Raw genomic sequence first — 26,236 nt, 5'->3', positions numbered from 1 at the left:
GAGCAGGAAAAGGCCAGCTGATTGGTTGATTTGCACCAAGATAAGACATACTTCCAAATTAGCAGAAAATTTATCAATCTGAAATGTAATGAGGTATACCTTAGAAGATGTCAAAGGAAAAATGAATCCTTTTCAAAATACACCATCTTACTTGTGGACTTTCTTCTTTTTCCTTCTTTCTCTTTCTTTTCCTGCTTTCTCCTCCTCTTCCTCCTCCCTCCTTTCTCCTTCCTATTCCTCCTCCTTCCTTTTCCTCCTCATTCTTCTCATTTTTCTTTCTCGTTAGCTTAGACACTTTGCTCCATTTATTTTGCTATTTATTCAGCCAGAAAGACACTTGTAGAATTATTCTTGATTGTTGAAACCTCAAAGACAATCTTATTGGAATTAACTCATATGGGACTATAGATGCTGGTGAGGATGTGGAGAAACGGGCACCCTTCTACACTGCTGGTGGGAATGTAAACTGGTGCAGCCACTCTGGAAAACAGTGTGGAGGCTCCTCAAAAAAAATTAAGAATAGCACTCCCCTATGATCCAGCAATAGCACTGCTGGGGATCTACCCAAGGGATACAGGAGTGCTGATGCACAGGGGCTTGGGTACCCCAATGTTCATAGCAGCACTTTCAACAATAGCCAAATCATGGAAGAAGCCTAAATGTCCATCACCTGATGAGTGGATCAAGAAGATGTGGTATATATATACAATGGAGTACTACATGGCAATGAGAAAGAATGAAATATGGCCATTTGTAGCAAAGTGGATGGACCTCGAGGGTGTCATGCTAAGCGAAGTAAGTCAGGCAGAGAAGGACAGGTACCATATGTTTGCACTCATAAGTGTAACAGGAGAAACTTAGCAAAGGACCATGGGTGAGAGGAAGGGGGGGAAAATAGTTGGGGAGAGGGAGGGAGGCAAACCATGAGAGACTCTTGAATACTGAGAACAAACAGGGCTGATGGGGGAGGGGGAAAAGGAAAAGGGGGTGATGGTCATGGAGGAGGGCACTTGTTGGGATGAGCACTGGGTGTTATATGGAAACCAACTTGACAATAAACTATAAAAGAAAAAAAATGAACTGAGAAGGGAAAAAAAAGTAATTAAATCATATGGTCAGAAGTTGCTTGATCAAGATAAGTCACATGAACTTTTGATATAAAATTTCTTTACGTTAACTATAGCTGCTGTTTTCTTTCCGTTTCCTTGAAGTATTATTTTGTTTTTTAACTTTTTATTATGGAAATCTTAAAATATGTACTAGAGAGACTAGCATAATAAAACCATGAACACATTCCTCAGCTTCAACAGTCATCAACGTGTGGCCTATGTCATTTCATGTATATCTCTACCTCTTCTTACCCCCACCCCTAAATTATTTTGAAGCAAATTCCAAATACCAGATTTTCTCATTTATAACTACTTTGGTGTATATTTCTAAAAAATATGGACTTTTTTTGGTAAAAATATTGATTAGAAATATTTAAGAAAACTTAAAATAACATACGATATGACAAATTCATACCAGTATTTTCTTCCCTGGAGCCTATGCCTGTCAGTTGCAGGCTTTGCATAGAAGTAACGTGGAAATGGACTTTAGAGGGAGAGAGAGGGGATACGGCTGGATAAAGCATTGGAGAGAGAGTACCAAGAGAGGCTAGGGACTGAATCAACAGTACTTCTATCTTCAGGCCAAAGAAGTGGTTATCAGAGTTATGGGACTCCTGTAGAGACCGAAATTAAACGGTTGTGGAATCCACTGCAGTGGCAGGTCAAGCCGAGCTTCGTCAGAACAAGGAAAGCCTACCCAGCAAGCACCATCGCTTTTGGCCTACTTAACTCTTAATTGTACTGTTCATTCTTGGCTGAGACTAAGGTATCATGAGCTAGTTCTTGTGGTCCCTGTTCAGCAGGCTGGTTTTTCACATCACATGGTCCATTAACACATAAAATTATGTAACTGATAAATAACTGTTGTATACACTTTTGGAATATCATTTTTTTTAATTTTTAAAAATTGACACACATTGTTTTTATTTTATTGATTTTTCTTCATTTAATTCCAGTAAAACTAACATACAGTCTTATATTAGTTTCAGGTGTACAATATAGTGATTCAGCTCTACACTCTAGTGCGTTCCATAAGTTATTCAGTGCTCATCATGAGAAATGTACTTTTAATTCCTTAATCTATTCCACCCATCTCTTCGTCCACCTCCCCTCAGGTAACCATCAGTTCTCTCTAATATTGTGCAGGGGAGGCACAGAGAGAGAAAGAGGGAGACACAGAATTCAGAGCAGGCTCCAGGCTCTGAGCTGGCAGCCCAGAGCCTGATATGGCTCTTGAACTCGAACTCTGAAATCAAGACCTGAGCTAAAGTCAGTTGCTTAATCGACTGAGCCACCTCAGAGCTCCAAGATTGTTTTTATTTCAAAAGGAAATTCCAGGGGCGCCTGGGTGGCTCAGATGGGTAAGCACCCGGCTTTAGCTCAGGTCATGATCTCACGGTTCATGGGTTCGAGCACTGTGTCAGGTTCTATGCTGACAGCTTGGAGCCTGGAGCCTGTTTCAGATTCTGTGTCTCCCTCTCTCTCTGCCCTTCTCCTACTCCTGCTCTGTCTCTATCTCAAAGATAAATAAACTATAAAAAAATTTTTTTAAGTAATGAAAATAAAAGTAAATTCCAGGGGTGCCTGAGTGGCTCAGTTGGTTAAGCATCTAACTGGCTCAGGTCATGATCTCACAGTTTGAGTTTGAGCCCCATCTCTGTCTCTGTGCTGACAGCTCAGAGCCTGGAGCCTGCTTCAGATTCTGTGTCTCCCTCTCTCTCTCTGACCCTCCCCCCATACTCTGTGTGTATGTCTCTCTCTCTTCAAAAATAAACATTTAAAAAGGTAAATTCCAAATATAATTTTTGATAATTATTGTCATTTTATAAAGTATCAATATGTTTTCAAATATTCTTTCTAGCTCTAGATATCTCTTTACTGCATTTTATAAGATACCCAATATCATTGATTATATATTTTATACTGTTAAAATGATCTATTATAGCATAATTTGTTAAATCTTGTATAATTAAGAGGTACCATATGCATGTAATGTGAAGTTAATAGAAATAATGGCACATTATTAAACACCTAATTTATTGATGAATTATTGGAAGAGGCTGAGGGAACTACTAGTTTTATATTTCAGGAGTGGGACCATGATTTAGGTGATCAATCTGCTTTTATGTTCCTAGGTTTCGTAGCTTGACAACTGCATTCTTCAGAGATGCTATGGGGTTTCTTCTGCTGTTCGATCTGACAAATGAGCAAAGTTTCCTCAATGTCAGAAACTGGATAAGTAAGTCTTACTGTTTCCCTGACTCCCACTGCCCACTTCCCATATTAAATGCCTTCTTATATTCTACTTCTGTTGCAAGTTGTTTTGGAGGAGGTCCTAGTACTATTTAAAATGCTCTTTAAAGGAGCAAGGTTTTACTTTAGGGGCAAAGATAACTAGCATACTGTGCTTTTCCTAGTAATACTAACTTTGATTTGCTCAGTACTTTTTAAAAAATAAGTCTTCTTTTTAAATATTTATTTTGAGAGAGAGAGAGAGAGAAAGAGAGAGAGAGTGAGTGAGTAGGGGAGAGGCAGAGACAGAGAGAGGGAGAATCCCAAGCAGGTTCCGTGCTGTCAACATGGAGCCTGGAGGCGGGGAGCGGGGGAGCGTGATTCAAGCCCACACGCTGTGGTATTCGGACCTACCTGAAATCAAGAGTCAGAGTCTTAGCTGCCTGAAGTACCCAGGCACCCCTCTGCTGGGTACTTCTTATCCTATGGGCACGTGGCAGTACTTTCCATGGCAATAATCACTTTGACTTTCCCAGAGAGGGTGCTTGTATCCCCATTTTATAGAAAAGGAAACAGAAGCCCGGAGAAGTTAAATCTCTAAGTGTCTGCTTCCCTGTTGTATGCTATGAGGACTTGTATCATCTGAGGGCTTAACACATGCCTTACAGAGACATAAATACCTTTTGAAGGCTTTGCAGATCATACCCCTGGGTCCATGTCTCTTCTGCACTCAGAGGTCCCTTTCCTGCTTTTAGAGCCAGATCATTTGTCAGGAGGATCCCATCATGGAAGACTGTAGAATTACATTGGTAAAAATGGTCACCAGCACTACACACACACACACACACACACACACACACACACACACACACTCATTCATACCTTCATCTTAGCTCTTTGCAGAGATCCTGATCTCTTAAATGATTGGCTAATAGCCACCTAAAGTACTGCTACTTGATCAAATAACATTTGAAAATGTACGTTTTAATCTATTGGTTGTATTAGTGTAAACCTAGACTAGAGAAATCTATTGAGGAAGGTTGTGATGTTAAATTCTTAACATCTAAATTTTTAAAATAAAAATACGTACCCAAAAATTCCTACCATTTAAAAATAACTTGGTGTTTGGGTATCATAAAAGTATCATTGACTGTAATTTTGATAGTATAAAACCTTATTTTTTTTAATGTTTTTTATTTACTTTTGAGAGTCAGAGAGAGACAGCGCGAGCAGGGGAGGGTCAGAGAGAGAGGGAGATACAGAATCCGAAGCAGGCTCCAGGCTCTGAGCTGTCAGCACAGAGCCTGACGTGGGGCTTGAACCCATGAACAGTGAGATCATGACCTGAGCTGAAGCCGGACGCTTAACCGACTGAGCCACCCAGGCACCCCAAAACCTTATTTTTAAGAACAAGTTTTTATTTTTAAAAAAAATTTTTTTTACATTTATTTATTATTGAGAGACCAAGTGAAACAGAGCATGAACAGGGGAGGGGCAGAGAGACAAGGAGACATAGAGTCCTAAGCAAGCTCTAGGCTCTGCACTGTCAGCACCACAGAGCCTGACATGGGGCCCGAACCCACGAACCACGAGATCATGACCTGAGCCAAAGTTGGTCCCTCAACTAACTGAGCGACCCAGGCAAGCCCAGAACAAGTTTTTAAATAAGTAATTTATGTCGTTCATTGTGAATTTCAAAGCAATTCCCCACACTTTGTATCTGATCCTTACAAGCTCTTTGGGAGAAGATTCAGCCAGGTGGTGTGTCTTTATTTTAGGATGAGGACTCTGGGCCTTAAAGAGTAGTTGACTTCACTGAGGACATGGAATTATGGCTTTCAGTTTAGTAGGCTTTTTTAAATGTTTATTTTTGAAAGAGAGAGAGAGAGAGAGAGGGTAGGGGAGGGGCAGAGAGAGAGGGAGACACAGAATCTGAAGCAGGCTCTAAGCTCTGAGCTGTCAGCACAAAACCTGATGTGGGGCTTGAACCCATGAACCCTGAGATCATGACCTGAGCTGAAGTCAAACCTTTAACTGACTGAGCCACCCAGGTGCCCGAAGTTCAGTAGTCTCTTATGCCCTTTCTCAACTTAATTGATCATTACCAGTTGAAGGGCTATTTAATGTTTTAAGTATACTTTCACCAACTTTAGTTCGGCTTACTGGACTTGACTTTGTTAATGCTTGTGTTGCATACCTCATTATTTCTCTTACAGCTGAATGATGGTGGCTATTTTTAGTCCTTTATCTTTAGACCTAGCTCATCATCATCTTCTTGGCATCATTAAAACAAATTCTGAGGGTGCCTGGGTGGCTTACTTGTTTGAGCATGCCACTTCAGCTCAGGTTGTGATCTCACAGTTGGTGGATTTGAGCCTTCCATCAGGCTCTGTGCTAACAGCCCAGAGCCTGGACCTTGCTTCAGATTTTGTGTCTCCCTCTCTCTCTGCCCCTCCCCAACTCATGTTTTGTCTCCCCGACCCCTCAAAATTAAGTATTAAAAAACCAAGTGCTAGGGCTTTTTTAACTCAAACACTTCATGAGATTTTTATTAGAGATGTGCTCATAGAATCTTTGCATTGAGAGATCATCATCCCCCCCACCACAGATACAAATGGAAACTCCGAGACAAATAAATCTTGTCTATCTGGACTTTTTAGCTAAATAGATGAACAACAACGCTATGTAAAATTCTGTGTAATGTATGCATGTTACTTTGTTGTCCTTATAGTGCAAAAGAATTCTTATACACAGGTAAAGAAAACCTATACATTTTGAGGATTTCATATCTTCAGTGGGAAGTATTCTCCCCCCAACCCTCCTTTTTTTTTTTAAGTAGTTTATTGTCAAATTGGTTTCCGTACAACACCCAGTGCTCTTCCCCACAAGTGCCCTCCTCCATCACCACCACCTCTTTCCCCCCTCCCCCTTCCCCTTCAACCCTCAGTTCGTTTTCAGCATTCAATAGTCTCTCATGTTTTGCGTCCCTCTATCTTCCCAACTCTATTTCCCTCTTCCCCTCCCCCTGGTCGCCCATTAGGTTTCTCCTGTTCTCCTGTTAGACCTATGAGTGCAAACATATGGTATCTGTCCTTCTCTGCCTGACTCATTTTGCTTAGCATGACACCCTCGAGGTCCATCCACTTTCCTACAAATGGCCATATTTCATTCTTTCTCATTGCCATGTAGTACTCCATTGTGTATATATACCACATCTTCTTGATCCACTCATCAGGTGATGGACATTTAGGCTCTTTCCATGTTTCGGCTATTGTTGACATTGCTGCTATGAACATTGGGGTACATGTGCTGCTATGCATCAGCACTTCTGTATCCCTCCCCAACCCTCCTTAAAAAAAATAACGTTCAGGGTCAGAGGTAATAATATCAAATCTTAATTAGGAATAAAAATTTATTATCTCTACCTTTTTTTCCCTCTGCCTGTTAGCATTTTGAATATTATATGGATCATTCATTTCTGTTTTGCCCCCAGAAAAGAAGGGAGTGAGTATCAGAACAAAGGTACTGTTGCATTAACCAGATAGCTGATTCCTGAGCTCTGATTGGCCTGGGGAGAGGAGTGCGGGTCTGGACCCTCCCTTTGCTTCTCCAGACCTGCATGGGCAGTCCCTTTCCTCTTGACTCCGAGTCTCTCCATGCCCTATTGGGAAGAGGATACATAGAAAGGTTTGCCCTGCTGAATTCAGGAGGCTGAACAGAGAGCTGAGTCCTCTGAGCCTAAATCTGAAATCTGAAAGGAATCAGGCAGTGTTGTATTCATTCATCTGTCTTCTTGGAGCTCAGAGGATGGGCAAGTCATGCCCATAGTCATTCTTCATCTAGTGGCAGTCTATTTTGTAAAGAATTTTAAAGTTGCCTAAATTTGTTTACTAAACCTTTCTTTCATAGCCTCACATAAAGAGTGTAAGAGCTCAACATATCTATATTGTACATGTTTCTGCCTCAAAATTTTTATTCCTATTATTCCACCTGTCTGAAAAGCCCCTTTTACCCACTCCCACCTCCCTTTTTTAAATTGGTTGGAGTTCTAGTTATTCTTTAAAATCTGGACAATTATGGTCTCCATGAAATTTTCTGTGATAACTGTAGTTGAATTAATGTTTCCCTTCCTAACTGCTATTATATTTTTTACTACTTTGAGGATTTTTAGCATATACTACCTCAAGTTGTAGTAGGTTTTTATGTATATGGCTTTTTCTTTAGTGAGACTTGAAAAAGATTTGGCAACTTTACTTTTATATAAATAAGTCTTTATAGAAAAATTAGCAAGAAATAAAAAGAAAAGTCACTAATAATCATACTTACCAGAGTCTCCAAAATAAACATTATTAAGCATCATTACTGGTAATACTCACATAGCACTTCTAAATGCTTTAACAGATTAACCTAGTGTTTCTCAAATGTGCATCTGGATCACCCAGAGGGCTTATTAAAACACGGATTCTGGGCCCCAGATCCAGCATTCCTGATTCAGTAGATCTGGGCTGGGACCCAAGAGTTTGCATGTATAGGAAGTTCCCTAGTGGTGGTAAGACTGCTGGTCTATGGGCCTTACTTGGGGAATCACTGGATTAGCTCATTTAATCCACACCTTAACCCTATTAAATAAGTACCATTAGTATTACCGTTTATAGATGGGGAAACAACTTGGTCAAGGTCACACAACTAGTAAATGGCAGAGCCAGGAGTCAGCCTTAGACACAGTCTATTCTGAGTTCATGCGCATAATCCTGACACTGGGCATATGTGGGGTCAGTAGAACACAGAGCTTCACTGGAGACGGGCAAGGTTTCACAGTAGAGGTAACTGAGAGGCAAGACTTAAAAGAATGGTTAAGATTCCTGGAAGGAAGGTGTGGCTGGGTATTCAAGCACATGGGCACAGAACATGTACCAGCCTGGAGGAAAGAAAGGGCATGGCAGTTATTGGAAACATACACAGTTTGGTTTTGCCTGTATCCGCCTTGTTGCCTGGTTGTTCCTTGAGGGCAAAGGTCAGGGCGCTGAAATTCTGCACCAAGTATCTGGCCTATATTAATGATCAGCCAATGCTTGCAGACTAGATTTTCCCTTGATAAGATATGATGAACATGACTTTGTAATGAGGAACTAAAATGTTAACACTTTTCTAGTTAACCATGATAAAAAATAAATTAGGTCATACCAAGTTTGAGGTATGTCTTAATGTGAAAGTTTGGGCTGTTTTAATTTTATTATGGGGTGTGATGAATAAGAAATAAGACTTTATTTTACTACTTTGGGAGATTAAGTTACTTAACTTTTTGTGTAACTGCTTTTTAAAATTAAGCGTATTTACAGGTTTTTAGGTGAAAAGAAATAAAAGCTGTGGAATAAGAATTATACTCTCCTGCTTCGTCATGGTTCTGGTGACAGAATCATTTACTACTTATTCTAAGTTTTCTCTCCCTTAATCTTATATCTTGTTTATTTTAATTGAATTGATTCTGCCTTAGGATAATAGAAAAATGTGAAAAACATTTCAGAGAGAAACAAGCTAGTTTTTGTGTGAAGACTGTTCTTTTGAAAATGTTACATGGAAGGAAACCATATGAAACACAGAGCTTTAAGATTAGCAATAAGTACTAAAACTTTTCCAGTATTTTTCAAATGGCCTTCAACAGAAAGATAGTCACGTGTGTGTGCCCGTAGTAGCCACATGCACGTATGTACATTTGGAGGGTTAGCAAATTATCCCACTCCTCTCTGATATTTAAAGAAGGTGGGGTGTGAGCTAAGGATAAGTTTTACATCTCTGTCTCATTCGTTCAGTTTTGTCAATTAGGTTTTTGATGCTTTCAAAAGCACTTTTGCTACACTTTCCATTGACCATACACATATTATTTACCTATAATAATTTTTCTTATAGGCCAACTCCAAATGCATGCATATTGTGAAAACCCAGATATAGTGTTATGTGGAAATAAAAGTGATCTGGAAGACCAGAGAGTAGTAAAAGAGGAGGAAGCAAGAGAACTTGCAGAGAAATATGGGTGAGTATTTTTGTGGAGACATGGAGAGAAAACATTTCCAATTCAAGCATTAGCACATGAATGGGTAATAGAAAATATAAAAGCAAAAAATTAACACACTCAGATGTAAGCCTTGGGAGGTAGGAATACCTACTTTGCATATTAATATTATGTCATAGTAAGGATCCTAGAGTCCTACGAAACGCACTGGGCGAGGGCTTTAATTTACTCTTTCAGTTCCATTTTCTCAACCTCATGGTGTTTGAAGAAAGACATTTGAGTGCAAATGCCCTAAATCTATAAGTTGCTTTCCCAAGATGCAAGTTGGAGATGCGTGGGATAAGAAAATTCCCTCTGCTCAGCAAAAAAATTCCAAAGCCAGTTCATGTGCTGCTGTAGAGAGCCCCAGCATACAAAAAGGCCTATTGGCTTTGAAATTTCTATCCTGGGGGAAGAGTGTGAGGACCTTGGTTTCGGTTGTGGTTTTGTGGTAGAGAGTCATCTAAATACTGTCTTTTTCTTGCGCTCCAGAATAGGATCACAGGAGCAGCAGCATTAATTGGGCGTGAAAGAAGGGGTTAGCCTCTGCTTATTAAAAATGTCAGAGCACCTCTATAAAGGACTTTGTGCCTTACTTCCTTTCTACCTCGAATACAATGAGAACTCAAATGTGTACGCATTAATTACCCTTTATATAAGTGGGAGGCCGTAAGTGGAGTTGAGAAGGAAGGAAGGGGGGAGGTAGAGAGAGAGGTGGTGTGGTGTGCAGGGATGTTACCCAACTACTGGCCTTGATTGGTAGGCAGAATCCAAGGAGGCCAGAGAAGGCTCTTAGTCTTTTTATCTTGTCACACTGCTTTGTTCTTCCTTGGGCTGATGGAGGACCAGAAAACACTGGAGGATCGGGTTCACACTGGTAAGGGAGTAGAAGGATAGGTTGGCTAGGTGGGAGGAAGCCAGGGTCTAGAGTTTTGAATACCAGATAAGGAGAGTAGACTTGATCTCTGGGGGACAGGGAGTTGTTGAAAGCCTTTGAACATGGAGGGATGTGATAAGTACTTGTCTACATCAGTCTGGGGTGATGGGTGGGTGGGGTGAAATGGAGGGAGGAAAGGCCGGAGATAGGAAGATTGTGGTGATCTGTTAGACACGTAGGGGCTGTATTTGTGGGAAAGAAAAAGGAGTAAATCAGAGAAAACAGGTAGGGTGGGGGCAGAGCAGGGTTTTAAATCTTTCTCAATTCTAGGGGTGGGACAAGGCAGGGTGGGGCTGAGGAGTGTGTGTATTTCCATCCACTGTACTGGCTTACCCTGGCACAGATCTGCGATAGGATGTGGAGGTTTTCACTGGTGCTTAACTGTGTGAGAGGCAACTGAGGAGCCAGGCACCTGGGTTGGCTCCGTCAGTTAAGCGTCCAGGTCTTGGTTTTGGCTCAAGTCATTATCTCACAGGTTTGTGAGTTTGATCCCTATGTTGGGCTCAGCACTGCTGGTGCCAAGCCTGATTGGGATCCTCTTTCTCTGCCCTTTCCCTCCTCCTGTGCACATGCTCTTTCTCTCTCAAAATAAATATACTAAAAAAAAAAAAAGAAAGAATCTGAGAAGCTTTTAACAAATGCTTGTGTCTGGGCCTCCCCTCTGAGCTTCTGACATAATTGGTCTGGAGTGGTTTATTAGGCAAGATTGAACTGAAGAAAATTATATCTAAAAAGATTTGTTGCAGGATTCATGGGAGCTGGTTAAGCAGTCTCTGTAAAGTGTTGTTTCTGATGCTGAAGCTTGAAGTCCACAGGACAGGCAGTCAGCAAGGGAGGGTGGGGCCACGATGAGGAGAGAGAGCACCAGCAAACACCAGCTGGGATCCGTAATGACCGCGTGAAACCTGCGTCAGTATTTGTTTCCTCTGACCTGAATGGAGTGGGTAGCCTAGAGAAGCCAGGGACCTTTGTCACAGGGCTAGGCGCAGGAACTGGAGAAACTGAGAGGATCTAGGGGGAAGGCGTAGCAGGTACAGGTGTGTTTGCTGCTTTATGTCAACGAGATGAGCCTGCAGGTGAACAAGAATGTATGACAACTACAGAGTGGCTGCTGCTTCACTTCCATCCCCCAATCTCCCCCAATCTCTCCTGTGATCTACCCTAACTGGAAAGGAAATTCTGGGAAATGTTCAGCCTAACCAAGGTGACCTGTTACAAAACCACCACAGGCGGGGGCCTGGGCGTTTGATATCTTTTAAAAGCTCTAGGCATGATTGTCATGTTAGAAGTATCTCTGGAGCTTTTAACAAATACTCAAATCCGGGCCTCACCTCTGAGCTTCTGATACACTGGTCTGGAGTAGTGATTCTGAGGTGGAGGCTGGAAAAGCCCCACAGGCAATTCTGATACGCTCATCTATTCTTGAGAGGCACTCGTGTAAAGTAGCGCAAAGGAAAGAGGGAGGGCCAGATAGCACTGAGAATACTGAAGTGTCGAAACTGGGCCTTGGGAGCTGTGTTGCAAGTGGGTGAGGAGGAAGTGAGTGATGAAGCAATGGAAACCGTGGACCTAGACCATGCTTTTGAAAGTATGTGAGTGAGGCCAACAGAGATAGGGCATCCAGGGGAGCTAGCTAGTTCCAACAAGTATGATCTCAAGTACTGGAGGGGAGCAAGGATTGACTTGTTTCCCCTCTGGGCTTCTACAGCCTTTTGTTTCCTCTGTTCTGGTTCTCAGGATCCAAATCCTGCCTGGGATCAAAGACTCGAACATTGCCTTCTGTCTGTAGGGGGATCTGGGGGGACAGGAACTGTCTTTCATCTGTGCCCAGCTCACAAGCTCTGGGGAGTATGTCATGAGAGGGGCTCAAGCTAAAGTTTCTGAATTAAGTTAAAATGAGAGAGGGGATTAGCAGATAAAATGATGGAATCTATTGGAGAAGAATGGAAAGGGATGGGAACAAAATTTCCTTAGGAACTAGGAAGCATAAAATACAGTTCTGTAGGCTGTTTGGCAATTTCAGGGGAAGCTATAATGAAACAATTTAGTGCACATGCATTTCATAAATTTGACATCTAAGTTTAATGATTATTTTTACGGAATGTTTTCATTTTTAATCATTAACATTTTCATTGGTTATATATGTACTGAAGGGCAATGTTGGTCAGTTTATTTCTATACTAATAGTCATATAATAGAGTACAGTTTATGGCACATCTTCATACCATTTTTATCTTTGATAAATATGTATTCTTTGTGACTATGGTGCTACATTTTCTCCCCAGTTCTTGAAAATGGATCCTTCATTCACAAATGGTTCTCTTAAATATGCATGCATTTGGAGAAAGACTTTGTCTCAGAAAAACTTTGCAAACCTAATAAAGAACATGTTATAGTACAAATATGGAACGTAAATCTGTGTCTGCGAGGACATTAGATCTGAGAATTTCATGCGGCAGCCAAAGATGAAAAAGGTGAATTGAATGCATGATGAAGAATATCAGAAATTTTATTTTTAGTAGACTAAGAATCCGCTTACCTGTAATTCCCTGGAACATTTAGGTTTGTCTAGAACAAGTGCAAAATAATACTTTGTAGTATGTGATACTGAATAATTTTATCAATGAAGTCAGAGAAAAACAGATTTGTTCAAACTTGTACTGCTGCCAGTCAAAACAATTACAGTCTACACAGTTGCTGAAACACTTTAAAAAATAGCTACAAAGTCAAATGTGTTAGCAGAGAAAGCAGAATCCAATATTGGCAACATTCCTCTTTGAGGTGATATTACTGGATTTTAAGCCTTAGTGTAGTGTGGGTCCCAAGGAGTTTCTTTATTTTATTTTTTAATGTTTGTTTATTTTTGAGAGAGAGAGCACGTGTAGCACTTGCACACACATGAGTGGGGGGTGGGGAGGGAGGCAAAGAGAGGAGGGAACAGAGGATCTTAAGTGGGCTCTGCACGGATAGCCTGATGCTGAGTTTGAACTTGGGAACCATGAGATCATGACCTGAGCTTAACTGACTAATGTATCCAGGCACCCCATATAAGGAGTTTCTGATTCAGTAGATCTGGGGTGGGACCCAGAAGTTTATGTTTCTGATTCCCAGATGCTGCCACTGCAGGTGGTTGAGGCCAACACTTTAAGAACCACTGGCTTGGACGTCAAGTTAGTATCAGATGTGCGTGCTGGTGGATATTTTCCTTGTTAGTGTAGTTGGACAAACCATTATGCACAGAACATGAAGCAGTTGTCTGCTCTGCCATGTATGCATGAGGGAAATGTGCTCAATGAGGCATCATTGGAAAATCCATGTTTAAGGGAGGATTTCTTTTTTCTTCCACAGTTGATTAAATCAGCTGTGGTATAGACTGGGAAGGGACACTGGGGTTGGTGCTGAGAGCGTGCCCCCCACCAGTGGGCAGGCAAGGACGTTGAGTAAAAGTGTCTGCATCTAAATGCCTTCCCACACTCTTCTTTTTTCCCACAGGATAGTTGGTAGTCATTACAAGCCTTTTGTTCTTGTAATTTATGAAGGAAATAGAAAAATTTGTGAGTACAATGGAGTGATAATTGAATATACATATTTCATGTGCTGTATAAAGGAATGGGCAGCAATTTTTTTTAAAATTGATAAATAATTGACAGATAACATTGTGTTAGCTTTAGATGGACAACAGGATGATTTGATACATGCATATATTGCAAACTGATCACAATGAGTTAACATCCATTACCACATATAGTTAGTTTTTTTTTTTTTCATCTGATGAGAACTTTTAAGATCTACTTTATTAAAGTCAGCAAGTTTTTCTCCCACTGGAGGCGGTGGGTTATTGAAGAAAGTGCTCAGGAGTTTCTGGATTAAAGGGTGTGTTAAGAACATTTATTTACAACATTAATGAGTACAGGCTATTTCTAGGTTTCAAGTGGCTTAGCTCAGTAGCATAGTTGGTATCCTATGTAGACTGAACTAGATGAGATGTGGTAGGAATAGCTTGATCTCCAATAACTTGATTCTTTGCATACTTCATGACATCCTTCCTTTGTTCAAGAAATAATGACGTATTATTGGGCATGTTTTAAAACCACACATATAAGCTGAAACCAAACATACAAGACTGATTTTCAGAGCCCCACACAACTCAGTTACAGGATCTAGATTTTATTTGGCACAATCTCCTAGTTTGAAACAGTCCACAAACTAGCCCTTTCTCATAAATGATTGTTCATTTACCATTCAACAGACTATGAAAAGTAGTGCGACTCATTATGTAATTTAGTAAAAAATTTCTCCGTAATATCTGGATCCACACTGGAGCCAAATAACTAGAACCATTTGACAGAATCCTCAAAAATACTTGCTTTCAGGGGCGCATGGGTGGCTCAGTGATTTAAGCCTCCAATGTCGGCTCAGGTCATGATCTCATGGTTCGTGGGTTCGAGCCTTGCGACAGGCTCAGTGCTGACAGCTCAGAGCCTGGAGCCTGCTTTGGATTCTGTGTCTCCCTCTCTCTCTGCCCCTCCCCCTCTCATGCTCTGTCTCTCTCTGTCTCAAAACTAAATAAAACATTAAAAAATTAAAAAATGTATATATACTTGCTTTCATTCCTCTAACTATAATCTAGGCTCTTCCAGTTTTGTGGAAATAAATAGTAGAAAAGAAACCTGCCTGATGTGGATCCTGACCTACGGCATGAACAGGATCTAGATATTCTGGTGAAAAACTGTAATAATACCCTCCCTCATTAATTTGAAGTAGTCGGCCATTTTGCTCATTTTATTTATTTTAAAATTTGTGATTTTTTTTCTTTTTTAAAAATATACCAAAACTGGTGTTCTGAATGCATTCCAAATGACTATTGAGTGGTCATTTTTGGATTGCTATCACAGGATTTTTTCAAAAGTTTGGGGATATGCCTGCAGTAATGCTACATTAGCACCACCATGTGGAGAGAAGGGACAATGTCACTCTTTCTCTGGTTAAAGGTGGGACAATTGATCCTCATGAATTTAAGCCAATTTTATCAAGTTTTTGCCTAATAAGCTTCTGGAAAAGCAGAATATTGTTTTTAGAGAAGAAAAAACTCTTTATATTAACATTTTTGAGCACTTTGTTGGATGCTAGGCTTGTGCTAAGTAAGCCCTATGCATGTTATTATCTCAATTCCTCCGTACCCTGACCCCATGAACCCCTGTGATCCTCTTTACAGATATGGAGAAGTGTTTGGATAATGTAGCCAGAATGCCTTATAAAAGTGAACATCAAGAAGATATGGATATAAAAATAGTACTAACTCCATCCACTAGACTCCTACGTCCTTAGGACAAGCCAGGCACTCCAGTTTTCAAATGTGAACACAAAGGCACATTTCTGTCTCTAGAGCATCATTATATTCTGGAGAGAGAGTGTTATTTCAGGGTCTTGTCCATGGATCTCATTTGCTTCTCTTCTGGCAGCTTAAGCAGAGAGCAGAGAGGGAGTGAATTCTAGCAGTCATTCATTCCTGTAGAAACAAAAACTGCATTGTCACATAGTCTTCTAAAGAAGACTCTGAATGAGTAATCTGAAGATTAAGGTTGTTACCAGACTCCTGGCCCCATGACCTGGAGCTTCACAAATAGCAGGAAAATATGCTTGACTGAGATGTTGTTACATGAGTTTGGAATTAAAATTTAAACTACATCTTACTAAAAGATGTACTATATTAACATGAGTGACTTAAAAGTTTGTATATAAAAGAACTCCTATGCCCTGAAGTTATACCAATTATTTGATTAAGCTAGCAACTATATTAGACAATAGCTTATAGCTCTTCTATAGGCATCAATCATTTCTACCTTAGTAGTAATCAGTGAAGTAAAGTCTGTTTCTCTCCATTCGGTGAAGATCACTTGGCAGAATGAGGGATCTGATGAGGTCTCAAGGTAGGCAGATGGTTTGGGGCATGAAGAACTTTGGCAGAGACAGGTCTGAATGAGCCATCCCTAATGTAGGGAAGGAAACATAGCATGGTCCCAGGTACTAGAATTTTGGGTAGTACTGTAGATCAGCTATATTATGGATTAAATCAGTAGTTTGTAAGATAGTTTGAGAATTTAATGTTGATAATATTGTTCAGGCTCTTGGAGTTATGACTGTCCCATGACTCAGTGACAATGTTTCTATGGGATGATGTGTTCTTAGTGTTAAACAACAAAATTACACACAAACTTTTATAACCTATCCTATATCTGTGTTAGAAATAAGAAACATTTATCAATGACACGTGTCAAAAATGACACATTTCCTGTGTGTCAGATTAGGATATAAATGCTTTAAATGTTAACTCATTAATCCTTGTAAGACAGTACTGATACTATTTAGTTTTATGGATGGAGGAAATAAGGCACAGACTTTAATGGCTTGTCAGGGTTCCTTAGTTGGTAAGAGATTGTACTAGGATTTAAATCCAGGCAAGCTGGCTTCAGAGGTTATGTCTCTTAACCATTGTCCAAGATGTTTGTAACTTCAATGCATAGATTTTATAGCTTTTTTTAAAAAGTTTTTTTTCTTAATGTTTCATTTATTTTTGAGAGAGAGCTTGTGCGAGCAGGGAAGGGGCACAGAGTGAGGAAGACACAGAATCTGAGGGAGGCTCCAGGCTCTGAGCTGTCAGCACAGAGACTGATGTGGGGCTTGAACTTACCAGCCATGAGATCATGACCTGAGTCGAAGTTGGATGCTTAACCAACTGAGCTACCCAGGTGTCCCAGATTTTGTAGTTCTTAAAAGTATTTTCAACTATGATTTTTCATTTATGCCTCAAAAATAATTGTGAGGCAATTATCAGGAGCAAGAGGGGAAAACTGTGGAAAGTAGAAACAGTTTAAGAGATTCAGTTGAAGAATTCACTGAGGTTCAGGACTTGAGTTTGAAAGCTATCTACATTGGATTTTGAGGGGATTTCAAAAAATTAGATATGCATTATGATGTCAAGAAAGTTCTTCTGTTCAACCAATCTTCTTTCCTTCTTCTTTCTTTTCCTCCCTTTCCCCCTCCCCCTCCCCCAACTCTCCTTCTTCCTTCCTCCCCTTCTTCCTCTCTCTCTCTCTCTTTCTCTCTCTTTGTATTTCACATTTCAGCTCATTATTCTTGGAGGAAGTGATGAATTTTTCAGTTACTTGTTCATGAAACAGTATATTTCTGAATGGTGATAGAATGATTAAGCCTTTTATGTATGAAAAATGTTCTCTAAACATTAAATGATTCCTCATGGTGTAGTTAAGAAAGAGCATGATGAAGAAAATGTAAATATTTAAATTTTGAGAATTCTCAATATAAAATTCAATTCTTATAACAATGATGGCATCACAAACTGTCTCTGTGATTCAGCTCAATTACATAAGTGTTCAATAAATAAATATTTGTTTAATCCCCACAAAGTCACCAAATATTGCATGTGACCAGAGGAGTGTGAAAGAAAGACACAGTATCTTCATTTTATGGATAAGGCAACAGATGAAGATGGAATTAAGAAGACTGACAGTTACCAAAGATGTAGCCAAGCAGGTTTAAAAACACTAAGAGCATGTAATTTGCCCATCATACTGTTTGCTGATTAAGATATGTTAGAGGCAGTATACGAAGGAGTCTTACTTCATCTTGGAAGTAAAAGTCAAGAACTGGAAGAAGGAGAAAACAGACATTTGCTTTCAATTATTTCTACTGCATAAGTAAATCAAAAGAATGGAGTTTGCCCCCTCCAGAAAAAAAAAATTACACATATACCACAGGTCCTTCGATTAAAAAAAAAAAAAAAAAAAACTGGTGTGCTTGAGAATCTCTGAGATGATACAGAATTCAGAATGTCTCCAAGTTTATGGCCAGAGCATACAGCCTAGAACTGACAAGTGGCAAAGCCTTTGACAAACACAGCCAGGGAGCTTGCATTTTTCTCTACTGTCAGTGCATGTGCAGCATTCAGTGGAAATGATTTGTTTTGGAAATCCTCATATAAAACAGATTAGTTTGGAACCAGTAGAACTTAATGGTTCAGTTGGTTATGCTGGAACCAAGCAGCTATGAATTCAAAACTTGGCTCTGCTACTTTGTATATTTATGAAACCGGGTAGATTATTTTAATTATCTGTGAAATGGAGGGGTACATGAGGGGCTTAATCAGTTGAGTGTCTGACTTCTGGTCAGGTCATGATCTCACTGTTCATGGGTTGGAGCCCCACATTGGGTGAGCTCTGTGCTGACAGCTCAGAGCCTGGGGCCTGCTTCACATTATGTGTCTCCCTCTCTCTCTGCCCCTCGCCCTCTCACACTTTGTCTCTCTCTCTCTTAAAAATAAACGAGCATTGGGGCGCCTGGGTGGCTCAGTCGGTTAAGTGGCCAGCTTCAGCTCAGTTCATGGTCTTGCTGTTTGTGGGTTCGAGCCCCGCTTCAGGCTCTGTGCTGACAGCTAGCTCAGAGCTTGGCGCCTGCTTCAGATTCTGCGTCTCCCTCTCTCTCTGACCCTCCCCTGCTCACACTGTCTCTCTCTCTCAAAAATAAACAAAAGACATAAAAAAAATAAACGAGAATTTAAAAAGTCACCTGTGAAATGGGAATAAAAATTTCCAGAGGATTTTCTCTGTTAGGAATTCAGTGTTAATTATTTTATTGTCTCCTTATGCTTTTTGATGTACTCTGTTGTGGTAAAGCATTTTTATTTTCTCGTATATTTATACTTATTTTTGAAGTTAAATTATCAAGCGCAAAGGTCACTGTCTTTCCCTCCATATGTTGTTACCTGAGATGTCTCTGTCTTGCAGAATCCCCTACTTTGAAACTAGCGCTGCCAATGGGACAAACATAAACCAAGCAATCGAGATGCTCCTAGACCTGATAATGAAGCGAATGGAACGATGTGTAGATAAGTCCTGGATTCCTGAAGGAGTGGTCCGATCCAATGGTCAGACCTCCACCGACCACTTGAATGAAAAAAAGGAGAAGGGGCTATGTGGCTGTTGAAGAGTCAAGTGAGCTACACAAGAACTCAAGCGGTCTGTGATCTCTGGGTGACGTGTGGCCCAGAGAGAGATGAACCGACGTTGTGTACAAACTGCTTCTCACCGTCCCAATTAGCCCTATCACTTAAAGCATCCGGTTTATAATTAATTTGCTGCAGCTTTGTAAATAAGAATCAGCCTGAGAGTTGTGAGGATGTTTCACATTGCCAGAAGTGCCTTATAAGACCTTAGCCTATGGCAGGAGATCATTCAAGAATTGAGGATTTTGTAGTCCCGCAAGAGTGCATTTATTAAGTAGAATGACTGAAGATACCATCACCTGCCCTAACATATATCAGAGTCTAACACTTAAAATCTTAGATACAATTATAAAACAATCAATCTTTCATCCAAATTAAAAAACCCTACGTGTACTGTAAAATGCCATCTAAATCACTTGAATGTTAAATAAGAATATACACAAATACCAGTTCAATATCCTTGAGTATTTATATAAATATTATTTCTAAAATGAATATAGGATAAATTATGTTTAGGTCTATAGACTCTGGATAAACTGGATTGAACAATTATACATTCACTGTGACTCTTGGTAGGAAAGGGATTGGGGTGAGGTCAGGGGTATCTTAATATAGTATGAATAACCGAAGTGGGGCTTCTAGCTCTCGGCTATATTCCCACTACTCTGAAGGGTTTATTGAAGGATCAGGGAATTAGGTTTTTATGGCTTTATTTCACTGTGATCTGTGCATTTATACTTGGCTTATGTGCTGGCCACATCTGAACATAGCTGGTGCTTATGCTGAAGTTATTTGTGATAAGTAAACATTTAGCTTCTTTTTCTTCATATTTATAATGTTGGTCTGGCATCCTCAGAAGGTAGTTTTAATTAGCCTATGAACTACTAATCTTCTGTCTCACCATTATGCTTTATGTCATTGATATTTGCAATTTATTTTTTTATATTGGTGGCAATGGAGGAATTAGTTTTTAACTACATAAAATATATGCTATTTGGTAGAAAAAAGATGTTTGTATTTAAGCAGTTACATTTATACTGTAGCTCAATATAAAAAAAAAAATGAAGCCTTCTGTAGCCTGTATTTTGTATTGAGATCACAGGCATTTATTGCACTTGCTGGGTCTTGCCACGCTCATGGAGTCCTCTGCAATGCCTAAGTGTCTTCATATCAAATTCAAGGTAGTTTTAAAATGTGCCTTATAGTAGGTGTTTATAAAGGTCAAGAGGGGAAAATTCTTACTTATTAAAGTGGTTTAAAGAAAAGGTTAAAAGTTCCAAAGATCTTAGTGGCTACTTAGGAAGAAAATACCACTCATTGTCATTTAAACAAAGAATGAAAGTAAATGTATTTTGTTGTGGCAAATGCTTGGAAGAACTATAATTGGAAAAATACAGCTATGATGTAAAATAATTACTTTTACATGGTAATTTTCAAATAGCTTTTTATTGAGTATCCTGGTTTTTTGCGACTTTCTTCCCACCACTCCCTTAAAATATTTAGCTGTGGTTACTAAGATATTACATATTTCTAGCATTGAAATGAAGACTTCTTTTAAACACTGAAGAAGTCATTGAGTCCTGTGCATTTGAATTGTGTTATTCCAGTAAGAAGAAGAATCAGACATTACAAGGGCAGGGTCATAATCACAGCAGTTGCTGTAAGACTTTAGTGAGGCAAATCATAATTTTACAGCTACATATCAGGCAGCATTTTATATGTAGTTAAAAAGAAGACACTGTTTGTATGTTTCACTTTTTCAAAAACCAAATGAGCAATTAGCTACATATCCCATTGACCTTAAATATAATACACAATTAAACATATACATGATATAGTGCACATGCAAAAGCTATCTTTACTTATTGAAATAAATAACCTGTATTCTATTGGGAGATCATTTGCTTAAATTTGGTATTGAAGTATCTTATTCTTGTGCATCAGTGTATTTTTCTATTTATAAGATTGTGTAAAAGTGAAGCATATCTTCAGTGAACTTTGTGCCAATTAAGCTTTTAATTAAAAAGTAGTCTAGTCTGTCAAGTTTGTATGTGAATATAATTTCGTTCCCTATCCCAATAAAGTCTCAAACAAGAAGTTAGAATACTAAAGAAAACTAAATTCAGGGATACAAATTCCATTAGGTGTTTGATGAGGAGCCAGCCAAGACAACAGATTCTGGAGAAGGTAATTCAGATATATTATCACCGAACATTTCTCGAGCACCTGCAGGGCAGGCAGTGTTATACTAGCCATTCTCTGGTGAGCAAAACAAGGATGGTAAGGGCCTGAATTAATATTAAGGCTGAGAGATGGATGCAAGAGACATTGGGAAGAGGGTATCATCATTGGATACAGAAGGAATATGTGAGGAGATGGATTCTGACCTTATTTTCTGTCACTGTCCCCACCCCCCCACTCCCACTCCCCTGCAGGCATACTGGTCTCCTTGGAGCAGTCAGGTGTATTTGCTGTTCCCTTCATCTGGAATAGGTAGTCTTCCACGTTATCTGTGTGACCCCCTCTCCTATCTTTAAGACTGTTCAAGTGTCACCTTGTCCAAAGGACTTTAGTTACCATTTTATATAAAATAACAGTCACTCACCCTCATGGCCCCAGCCAGATTGTTACTTTCTTCCTTGTTATCCTGCTTTGCTTTTATATATGTCACTGATCACCACTTAAAACAGTTACATGTTTGTCTCCATCCATTAAGATATAAACTCCATGACAAACGGGTCTCAGGCAGCTTTCTTAAAAATTGTGTTGCCACTTCACAGAAAAGGCCTGGCGCACAGTGGGTTATTGGTGGACTGCATAAAGGACATAAGCAGCAGCAGGGTCAAGGGAACAAGTTTTCACAATAGGTGTCACTGTTCAAAGACAGAGGAGTAGAATTTGAAAATAAAAACAGCTTCAAAAATGTTTAGGTTCATGTATAAGTCCATTTTGGTTTGTTTTGGGAAATTAGGAAATCTGAGAAATACATTCTGATATGTTGGAGTTGATCGCTAATAATCTAAGAAATGTCCTAGACGAGGTGTTTTGATTGGCATTTTTATAAAATGGAAATTTCTATATGGTGTTTCCAGGTTTTCTATTTTAGGCAACATTGGTGCTTATATAACTGGGAAGTTCTTCCACTCTAAAATATTTAAATAATGCTGGATAAAGTATAATGAACATATATTTTAAATATAGTGTTGATCTCTCAAAGTAAGGGAAATATCCTGCGACCTTCCCTTCCCCCCCACAAAATAGACAAGAACAATGGCAGCAACAGAGAGAACTTAGAACAACCTGATACTGAGTGTGGTTTGCTTTTGGTTTCATTTTGCCAGTATTAGTAATCAAGGTGCTTGGTTTTAATGACTACACGCCATTAGGAGAGAAGGTGTTAGGTCTGGTGGAGGTAGGGCACTGGAATGGAGAACACCCCCGTCTCCAAACACACAGAAAGCCAGGGCCCAGTCTATGTCTTAGTCTATTCTGAGCAATTCACAACCTTTGACATAGGTTTGAGGTTCAAGTTTATACCATCTATTTTTTGTCTGAGAATGGCTAAGAAGTTAATATAAAAAAGTGATTTTGGGTTGGTATTCCTCTGGACTACTTGGTAGAAGGAAGCAAAATCTTTTCAGAGGGAACATCTGCACCTACACTTTGCAGAAGTCTTACAGAAAACACTCTACTAAGGATGAACTCACAATTAGAAATAACAGCCCTTTCCTTCCCAACCCCCTCTTCCTCAATCATGAGTGAAGTTCAGTAAACCAAAAACAAATATTTTACCCTTAAGAACTTGATATACTAATGAGATGGGGACCATAAAGTAAAAATTTTTAAGATAATTACAAACATAAAAGGAATTGAAACATATGGAAAAAGAAGTCATTGTTGTAGCTACAATATTGGTCTGAATGAAAAAAAAAGGTTTCCATGTGTGAAAAATATAGCCATTGATATTCAAAACTTCATGTTCAAAAGTTAAATGGTGAGTTTGACCCACTTGGAGAGAGAAGTAGTGAGCTAGAAAAGAGGTTGGAGAAAATCATACAGACTTCAGCAGAGATGAAGTATGAGAGAAGAGATACAGAGGAAAGATAAAAGCTTCAGTTCTCACTTATGTCCAATGGGAATTCTAGAAGAAGATATTAGAGAAAATAGAAGAAGCAGCAATACATGCAAAGAAAAGAGCTGAGGATCTTTCAGTAATGATAAAAGACATCCATTTTCAGATTCAGGAATCCTAGGTCTCAAGCTGGATAAATGTAAAGAAATAGCATTTCTAAGATTTTAGCTCAATTTATTGGGTGTGGAATACATGTCTTTCTTTTTTCATGTTTTCTGTTGTAATAATGGGAAGGAAAAAATAAACCTTGAAGACTCGTCCATTCATCGAATGTGAAACACTGAATATGCTCATAGGTTAAAAGGACCAAAGCCTCAGATGAAACATTAGGGCATGGGATTAAGAACCTGGATGAAGGATGTGGCCTCTGATGTGGAAGGTAAGAGCGGGCAGCTGGGGGAATATGTAAGTGTGAAGCGCAGGCAGTTTCTCATTCAAATTGCAGGATAAAACAGAGTTGGGAAGGAATTGTGTAAATAGCTTATGAGGACAGGTGAGGCTCTTATATAATTGTTGATAGGAGTAAGAGCAGGAGAAGATTAAACAAGGATAAAATAATTATCAGTTTCTTGGTTGACAGTGAAGTATTGGACAAATGCTTATTGCTAACATTTCTGGTATGTGCCTTTGTTGTTAATATTGTTCTAGAATTACTGGTCAAATGATTAGACAAAGAAAGTAAATATATCAGATAAAAGGAAAAATTGGATGTATTTGTAGATTAAATTAGATTCTAAAGTTAAAATGAAAAAAAAAAAAAACCTTTAAAGAATAGCCAGAGAAACAATGAAGAAGGTGGCCAAAGAAGGGAGAAGAGCACTGCAGTAAACCCAGTTATTTAAAATATTACATTAATTTAAACATTTTGGAACTGGCACATAAGTAGATAAAATGAAACAAAGCAGAGTCCAGAGGTACACCCATAGAGAAGTGACACTTTGCATTAGTGGTAGAAATGATGTCTTATTCAACATATGGTATTAGAAAAAAATGGAATCCTATGTCTTTACTTATATTTAAGCAAATTCCAGATTAGTTACAAGTCCAAATGTGAAAATAATAAAGAAAAAGTATTGAAAAGCAATTTTGAAGAGGGAAATGCAGTTCTTAGCAAAACACCAAATCCAAAACCATAAAAGATTGATTTGGATACATATAAAAAACATTTCTGGATGGAAAAGTAATATAAGTAAAGCTTAAAATATTGATAAATTGGGTTGGGGCTCCTGTGTGGCTCAGTTGGTTAAGTGCCCAACTCTTGGTTTTCGCTCAGGCCATGATCTCAAGTTCTTGAGTTTGAGTTCTGCATTGGGCTCTGCACTGGCAGCACAGAGTCAGCTTGGGATTGTCTCTCTATCTCTCTTTGCTTCTCTCCTGCTCACACTTGTCCACTCTCTCAAATAAATAAACTAGAAAAATTTTAATTGATAAATTGGTAAATAATATCTCAATGTCAGCAAAGCACTGACTTTCTTAATATGGAAAGTGCTGTTAAAAATCAACACAGTAGAAAACTCTGTAAAGGACACAAACAGGCAATTCACAGAACAAAATAGATTTCAACATTTGGAAAGATTCTTAACCTCATTCATAATTAAATAAATGTAAGTTAAAATAATAATGAAACATTTTAACCTCAGACTGGCAAAGATTATCTTTAAGGATGTGGTGAAATCATTTATCTTACTGGTTGTTGTTGAGTGTTCATTGGTAAAAACCTTTTAGAGATCATTCATTGTTGTCTATGAAATATTAGAAGTGTACATATCCCATCTTCTGACCAAGCAGTTAGTTCTATGTAGATAAACTCTCTTTTGGGGGGAAAAAAAAAGTGTATCAGTAAGTGATAGATGGCAGTTAGACTTGAGCTGGAGGCAAGAACAGTGATGAGAAGGTTACATATTAGAACCGCCCGGGGCACAGCATCCAGACTTTGTGGCTTCCAGGACCCCTCAACATCCTGACCTTGTGGCTTCCAAGACCCTGGGGCGCACAGACCAAAGCTGCAGTTGCAGAACGTGGATTTCCTCTTCCACCTCTGCCCCAGGGTAACCCCTAGATCCTTTATAATGCATTTGCGTTGTGGTTTTAGCCTCCGCCCCCTCCCACTTTCGGGGTGGGGGTGGGGAGAAGGCTGCAATGTGTGTTTTGGTCCAAACCTTGTAGGCTCAAAAACTCCCCCCTGTGGGAGGAATTCCCCAAATGATTGGAAGCAGCCTCCGTTAGACACCTCTCCCTCCATGACCCAAGACTCCGCTTGTATAAAAAGAAAAGGCCTCTCTAGCCTCAGTGCAGTGACCACCTCTGCACTAGCCTGCTCCTCCCACCTTAACTGCTCTCCGCTCGCTACTTTGCCTCAGGCTATCTTTATTGGCGTGCAGATCCTCAGGTAAGTATTTCTCAAGGGGAGTCCAAGAACCTAGACCTCCATTCACACAATGCTGACGCTCCCACCAGTAATATAAAGATACTTGTTGGGGCCCCTGGGTGGCTCAGTCGTTAAGCGTCTGACTTCGGCTCAGGCCAAGATCTTGCGGTTCGTGGGTTCCAGCCCGGCATCGGCTCTGTGCTGACAGCTAGCTCAGAGCCTGGAGCCTGTCTCCAGATTCTGTGTCTCCCTCTCCGACCCTCCCCTGCTCGTGCTGTCTCTCTCTCTCTCTCTAAAGTAAATAAAAACAGTAAAAAAAAAATTTTTTTAAAAGATACTTGTTATGCCAAAAGACAGGAAACAAATGTCCATCAATAAGCAACCAAT

The 26,236-nt window shown here is 39.5% G+C and overlaps 1 protein-coding gene and 1 long non-coding RNA gene across 3 annotated transcripts in view; one reads left to right on the top strand and one right to left on the bottom strand.

The window, feature by feature from the left end:
* Positions 1–21,446, top strand: part of RAB27A (RAB27A, member RAS oncogene family) — a 75,041-nt gene extending 53,595 nt beyond the window's left edge. For both annotated transcript variants that reach the window (XM_029950408.1, XM_029950407.1), the window contains 3 exons: positions 3,245–3,348; positions 9,249–9,372; positions 19,132–21,446. In XM_029950408.1, coding sequence (XP_029806268.1) covers positions 3,245–3,348; positions 9,249–9,372; positions 19,132–19,330 — 427 coding nt within the window. In that variant the 3' untranslated portion in view covers positions 19,331–21,446. The remainder of the gene's footprint in view (positions 1–3,244; positions 3,349–9,248; positions 9,373–19,131) is intronic.
* LOC115300850 overlaps positions 14,137–26,236 on the bottom strand; it is a 30,638-nt gene continuing 18,538 nt past the window's right edge. Inside the window, exon 4 of the long non-coding RNA XR_003912886.1 lies at positions 14,137–14,430. This is a non-coding gene — a long non-coding RNA (uncharacterized LOC115300850). The remainder of the gene's footprint in view (positions 14,431–26,236) is intronic.

Source organism: Suricata suricatta, chromosome 9, assembly GCF_006229205.1.
Source record: "Suricata suricatta isolate VVHF042 chromosome 9, meerkat_22Aug2017_6uvM2_HiC, whole genome shotgun sequence".
In the NCBI taxonomy this organism is placed as follows: domain Eukaryota; kingdom Metazoa; phylum Chordata; class Mammalia; order Carnivora; family Herpestidae; genus Suricata; species Suricata suricatta.
Note: the sequence above shows the minus strand (reverse complement) of the source record. Positions and strands in the feature narration are given on the sequence as shown.